This window comes from Macadamia integrifolia, unplaced genomic scaffold, assembly GCF_013358625.1.
Source record: "Macadamia integrifolia cultivar HAES 741 unplaced genomic scaffold, SCU_Mint_v3 scaffold3446, whole genome shotgun sequence".
NCBI classification, from domain to species: domain Eukaryota; kingdom Viridiplantae; phylum Streptophyta; class Magnoliopsida; order Proteales; family Proteaceae; genus Macadamia; species Macadamia integrifolia.
The window spans coordinates 2544-9037 of record NW_024869509.1 but is presented as its reverse complement, the minus strand read 5'-3'; the positions used below and the strand labels follow the sequence as shown (position 1 = coordinate 9037).

General features: G+C 39.2%; 1 protein-coding gene across 2 annotated transcripts; it reads right to left on the bottom strand.

The window, feature by feature from the left end:
* Window positions 1-1207: 1207 nt before the first annotated feature.
* Window positions 1208-3262, bottom strand: LOC122068145. Of its 2 annotated transcripts, XM_042632014.1 has the most exons (3): window positions 2326-3262; window positions 1425-1661; window positions 1208-1348 (listed from the first exon to the last, which is right to left on the bottom strand). In XM_042632014.1, exons 1-2 carry the CDS (start codon window positions 2929-2931, stop codon window positions 1437-1439), a joined length of 831 nt encoding a protein of 276 aa, XP_042487948.1. In that variant the 5' UTR covers window positions 2932-3262; the 3' UTR covers window positions 1208-1348; window positions 1425-1436. The 2 variants fall into 2 exon arrangements, with proteins under 2 accessions (XP_042487948.1, XP_042487947.1); XM_042632013.1 differs by having other exon boundaries at window positions 1208-1661; window positions 2326-3261.
* Between the last annotated feature and the right edge of the window lie 3232 nt (window positions 3263-6494).

The window sequence follows — 6494 nt, the reverse complement described above, 5'->3', positions numbered from 1 at the left end:
GACCATTGGGAACATGTGTACGAGGGAAGGGCCGGGCCCTATTTTAAAGTGGCCCAAGCCCAAACAATGAATCACAGTCATACATTGTGTACAAGAACAGACAAAGCCCACAGGGTAAAAACTAAGAACAAGAGGATTTATTGTGGTTTAACTCGAATACTTACATCCATGATCCACCTAAGAGAACGATAGAATTTTTCACTATGTCATTAAAAACGCTCTACATCAATTTTCACCTCACAATGTGATGTCCCTAATTCGTGTTTAAATTTATTTTCTTAAAAACCCTAATACCTTAATCTCTACACAATAACAATTTTACTCTTATATATATATATATATATATATAATAGATTTAAAACCCAACCCAAGAACATAAAAACCCTATAAAAAATTATGATGATATGAGGTTTTGTAGACTACAAGATCAAACAAGACTTGATAAGTGATTCATATCGTCGAAGTGTATCCATTCTAAAATTCATCTTGATCAAATAATCCACCCTAATTGAAATGTATACACTTGCTTAATACGCTATAAGAATGACGTGAAATGTATATTTTACATGCCAGAGAAAATATATATAATTGGAGATTCCATTCTTTCTGTCACATAAGTTTTTATAAAATTAGGTGCCACTATAAAAATATTAGAAATAAAAACCCAACACATCATTAATAAAAAATAAAAAATAAAAACACATCTTGAATTCACCACATCACCTATCTAACAACCCTTTCCCTTTTTTCTTTGTTAACCAAGGTATCTGGGTCAGCTTACGCGCACCTTGACTAATCCCAGAGAGACTAACACAACAACCCACCCACCGCCACAATCTCCACTTAAATCGCAAATACACAGATAAAAAATTGACCAACCCCTCAATTGCATCCAACCCATGATTATCAAAAGTGACGTTTGATCTGAATCAAAACCAATATTGATACTTATCAAAAGTGACTGTGACCAATCCAGTCCCCAATACTATGTTTTGTAACAGTGATCCAACCACAATGTTATTTCCTACTCCATTGCCTTTAGTCATAGAGAATTTTAGGGTTCCTCTAGATGGCTGACCCTGGTTTCCCTTCACCCTTTTCCTTTCTAATTACCAACTATAGTATATGTCTTGTAGCATTAGAGCCGAATTATCTAACCTTAAATTGATCCATTAGATTTTGGGCCTAAATCTATACCATATGCATAGAATTCCAAACCAATCTAATTAAAATCTAATTAAATACTCAAAATGTCTAGTCCATTCACTAGAGCTTACACAAGAAACATAATATTTGAACAGAACAACAACAAATCAGAGCTGCTCTACGGGACTACACTGCACTGCACCTGGAAAAGATGAAAATGTTTTAGCATAAGAAAGAGAGCAGCGTATATATCGATATCTATATATTCATTCATATACCAATCAAATTAATCAGTCAGACTTCTTTGATGAAGGAGTCTCGTATGAGGATGTGTTGTTGGAATCCACTGGTCGCTTATCCTCTCTAGTCTTGAAGTAGATCTCATCTCTCTCCCTGAGATACATCTCGAATGACCTCGGAAGAAACTTTGGGATCAAGAACCCAAACAAGTTGATGGAGAAGTAAGCAAAGTTCGCCAAAGCCAAAACCTTTCCAAACCAAGACCATACTGTATCCTGGAACACAAATAATAATCCTACATCAAATGAGTAGTCCAAGACTTAAGTCCCGTTTGATTTTTATTTTATTTATTTATTTATTTATTTTTTGTCTCTAGAAACAGCTAAGAAACGATTTTTGGAATTACAAAAAAGTATTTGATTTTTCTATTTCTAGAAACATTTTCGACAACGCAGTAAGGGGTGCTCTCTAGTCCAAGACACAAGTGAGGGCACAACATTGTAAGTATGTAGCTCACGAGTGAAAGCACGATATTGAAGTTGTAGATATACTTCGCGGAGATAATGAGATGAGCTTCAGAAAGATGAAGACAATTCAAAACTGTGAGCTTCACACAACTAGGTTGAAGTTGCCGTTTCTGAATAATGAGAAGTTTCAACCGTGGATTAGGGTTGAATAGGTCGAGCGAAATGTCAGGTTTTTCACAATTTTTGTTCCTTCCACTTGTTTCTAGGAGTAGAAAAATAAGTCAGACTTATTTTTAGACTTATTTTTCCATTCATGTTTCTAGAGATAGAGTTAAGCATAAATTTTCCTTCTTTTTTTTTTTTTTTAATTTGGAATACTTTTTCGAATATCAACACATAAAAAATCAAAAAACACGTTTCTAAAAACAAAATCAAACGGGCCTTATAGTACTCGCGGCAGGGTCAAGTATACCTTAGTTGGAGCATTTGCTGGAAGAGTCTTGATGAACCAAACGTCGTTGATCCAATCGACGATGATGAAGATCCGGCGAACCGTATAGAGGAGAGGAACCAGAGCTCTAACCGGGGGAGAGAACAGGGTCAACCCACTGATGATGTTCTCAGTGAGGATCTGGAAGGAAAGCAAGAAGAGGTGAGGTGTAGCGGATCGCACCGCATGCTCGTCTCCACGGGCGAACCCACCAAGAACGTAAGCTAATGGTAGGAATAGCCCTATGGTGGTCCCCGCCACCACGTAGAACCTGAAGAAGCCTCCCTCCTGGAGGATCTCTTCTGTCATCGTCGTCGTCTTCCCTTGGCGATGGTGGGAAGGGAAGGCGAATCGTGAAAGGGCGAGGATGTAAACGGAGACGAATGCGGGGTAGACGAGGTCGAGGAGTGGGACGAGACCGCTGACGGAGAAGACCATTATGAAGGCTACCAGTTGGAGCTCTATCACGCGAAGCGACCCCATCGTTCCTCCCACTACTGCTTCTTGTGGTTTAGTTGGGTCGGCGGTGGAGGATGTGGTCTGATCTGGCTCCATCCGGGGAGCCACTGCAAGCGATACCCCCGACATCTCTTCACCTTTTTTTTTTACTATTAGAAATCCAATCTGATAAAACCTGCAACAAGCTTGAAACTGGAACTTCAATTCCTTTGCTGGAGATGAAATTTTTTGTGGGTAATCTGAAATTGTTTAGGAGGAGAATGAGGAGTGGATAATAACATAAGAGAGAGAGAGAGAGAGAGAGTGTATAGACAAGTGTCGTGTTTGAGCTGAGGGAGAGGAAGTAGGATGACACGTTCACCATTTTGATTTTCAGCCACAAGAGATGAAGAAGAAGAAGAAACTGCCATATGGGCCGATTCAGATAGGATTTGCTGCCTATACGATTACCTGCTTATGATTAGTTATACAAGTTGTACAGGTTAGCATTCAACACTTGTCTTTCCTTTTATCAGTTAGATGTTGATTTATACGATCAGGCTTCGTACAAGCAGTTGATCCATTTTTCACTGTTTGTGCAGATGGAATATATTACGGAGTTGATTGTTGGGTAGATTCCATCTGTGTAGATTAATTTTATATAAAAATAATTTTCATATGAGGACTTAATCTTCAATTTTAGGATCAATAGATCCTTTCCATTAGGGATGAAAGTTTGGCCCAACAATCCAAACCCGCCTTGATCGTCCTGAGTTCAAACATGGGTTGGGCCAAGTTTTTTCTATCAAGAGGCGGGTTAGGGTTGAAAAACCCCAACCCTAGGTCAAGATTGAGGCCTTAGCCCTACCCAACCTAATTCAACCCAACGTCAAATTTAACCCTGAATTTTTATATTAGAATTCAGGGCTCCTATTGTAATTTCATTTTTCTATAATTTTTTAATGTATAAGATATGAATGACAAAAATAGGTCAATCAAGGTTAATCCAAATATTGCATAAGCCAAGGTCAACCCAACCCAACCCGACACAACCCGGTCTTGATAGGGTCAATAAAGGTCATGTTGGTATGAACCCGACATGGTTGGGTTGACCCTAAGTTGAATTTTGAAGATCTAGGGTTGGGTTAGGATTTTAAGAAACCCGGCTCAACCCGGCCTTGTTTCACCCCTACTTTCTATGGTTTCAACTTTCAAGAATCGGGAATTGGATCAATGAATGGGCTGATACCGATCATAATCGCTAATGGTTGGATCAGAATCGGATCAACCGAGCTGATCCATCGTGTCGGCTGATTCCTAATACTTCTCTATGTATTTTCAGTTGGATCTGATCATTTTCACCCATCTCTTGCCCAACATTGGAACCAGGCCTAGCCCATACTGGAGTCGGGGCTGCTTCTCAAGCCCAAGCCTCCTCCAAATATGGACTGGAATGGGCTCCTTCGAAAACGCTAAACTAATGTCACTGTTAGACATCGGGACCACTCAAATGACAGAATGATTAACATCCCCACAACCTAGGGTGGGGATTCCTTCACATGCCCTCTCACATAAAGTGTTGTGGTGCCCACGCAGACTAAGACGTGCTTACTCCTACTGAATAAATCCGCCTCTCATCCTCTCATTAGTGTGATTTCTCACTCTAGCCTTGTGGGAAACATCTACCCTAAAGGATTAGTTCTTCATTTTTCTCACCACCTATTTTACGTCCAGATTCCCGGGGCTGGGAGACCCAGGAGGCCATTTAAATGGGAGTATCAGGTCACACACAAATAGATGGTACTGTAAGCCTAGTAAAACTTACAAATTTTTAAAATATTTTTGAGAAATGCTCTTTCTCTCTCTAGAAATGATCTCTATGATATATGAAACTCTTCATTGGTGTGCTCTCTATACCATTTGCTTAGAGAATCCTTTCCCATATTATCTAGTGTACAACGAGGTGAAGCTATCTCGCAGAGAGAATGAAAGTTCAGTATTAGGCCCGAGACAAACTGACCGGCCCACTCATTGGGCCCCACTGGCGCAAGAGTTTATGAAGGCCATCTCTCGCGTTTGGGCCAACCCCAGCTGATCTTGTCCCCCGCCTGGAGGGACCGCACTGGGGCTATAGCATGGTAATGACAAGCACCGGACCCAGAACCTTATTACACACCGACCCACTTTTTTATCGGTAATGTGTATTCATAGTTCTATGTTGGTATCTTATTGGTAACATCAGCCAATAGGCCCAATACGTATCAGTATTATTGGAAATCAATATCGATATACGGATCAGATGATACGTACGATACTGATATATGTATCACAGCTTATATGATACCAATACCTTGATCCGTGGGTTGATCCCAATGAATGACCCAAATCTCCAATTTTCTAGAGAGAAACGAAATAGGTTGGATTGATTTATTAAGGACAAAAAATTTTGTGCACGATCATGCATCAAAGATCCGATGGAGATGAAGGGGCACACCATTCCCCGTGCATGTGCATAAGACCCTTCTCCATTATCAAAGGTCTTTTTGAGCTTTCTTTTTCCAAGTGGTAAAGGAAATCTTGCAAACAAGACTCATCTGTCTCTTGTGCTAATCCAAGAAACTTTTGCGACCACACATCTCTCTATGTTTTTTGATGGGATTTCTTATGTTTCTCACTTCTTGTAAATGTCAATCTTTTCTTTACATTAAGCCCATTCATTTAATCCAAGGCGGTAGCACAGTTGGAGAGCAACGAACTTGGTACGAGCCGTAAACTCAGGAGTCCTAAGTTCGACTCACACTAGGCACATCTTGGGCCACTCACATGGGGGTGTTTAGTGCTCCACTACTTTCAGTGAAAGTTGAATGGTTCTCATTCAACCCCGGTATGATGACCTAATCAATGCGGTTGTAGGGTCAGTATGGACCCGCGGAACTAGTGAGGCCAAAGGCTTGGATACACGTCGTTAGCAAAAAAAAAAAAAAATCATTTCTTCTATAGTTTTCCATCTCTTTCTTGATTAATCATACCAAGTTAAAGTTCTACCTTATTTAATGAGGCCATGTATATTTGCCATGTGGGAGCTCCTCTCATAAAAAAAGAAAAAAAAAAACAAAAAACAAAAAACCAAAAACCAAAAACAAAAAATTGTGGGCCTCTAACAAGTTTTAAGATGGGTCCCTTTCTCCTTTAGAAATACAAGCTTCCCATTGCATTAGGCTAATGGATTCAATTCAAGAGAAGTCTGAACTCTTCATATGGGCTTTCCCATGAAGAAACCAGGCTTCCCAATCTCTACCACCCAAAGAGGATGAAACAAATTTATCACTCTTTATTTCTTAATTCAAGCATCTTCTTTCACACAACTAGGGTTTTAGTTCCCCGCATCGCTCACTGCCTATGCAGATACAAATCGATAAGTATCGGCCCGAATCATTCAAAATTAAAAAAAAATGCCAACTTTTTCACTGATACTCACAATAGATATTGGTATTGTTTACGGTCGATCTGATATTGATACTTAATCCATCGCTTTAAGGTTCCCAAAAATGATTAATTTTCATGTAACCACCTATGTGGTATTGAAAATAAAATTGCTTTTTGCTTATAGATAAAACACAATTAATGAAACTGATGACATTTTTTCTACTAATTAATATTTTTTTATTTTTTAACTGAATTTTTTACAGTTATAATTCCTGGCTCAATATAAC

What these genes read in the sequence shown, in the direction of transcription:
- LOC122068145 (XM_042632014.1), bottom strand. Translation starts at nt 2,931, where the DNA reads ATGTCGGGGGTATCGCTTGCAGTGGCTCCCCGGATGGAGCCAGATCAG. An exon ending in CAGCAAATGCTCCAACTAAG is followed by an intron (nt 1,662 to 2,325) that starts GTATACTTGACC and finishes TTTGTGTTCCAG; the next exon opens with GATACAGTATGGTCTTGGTT.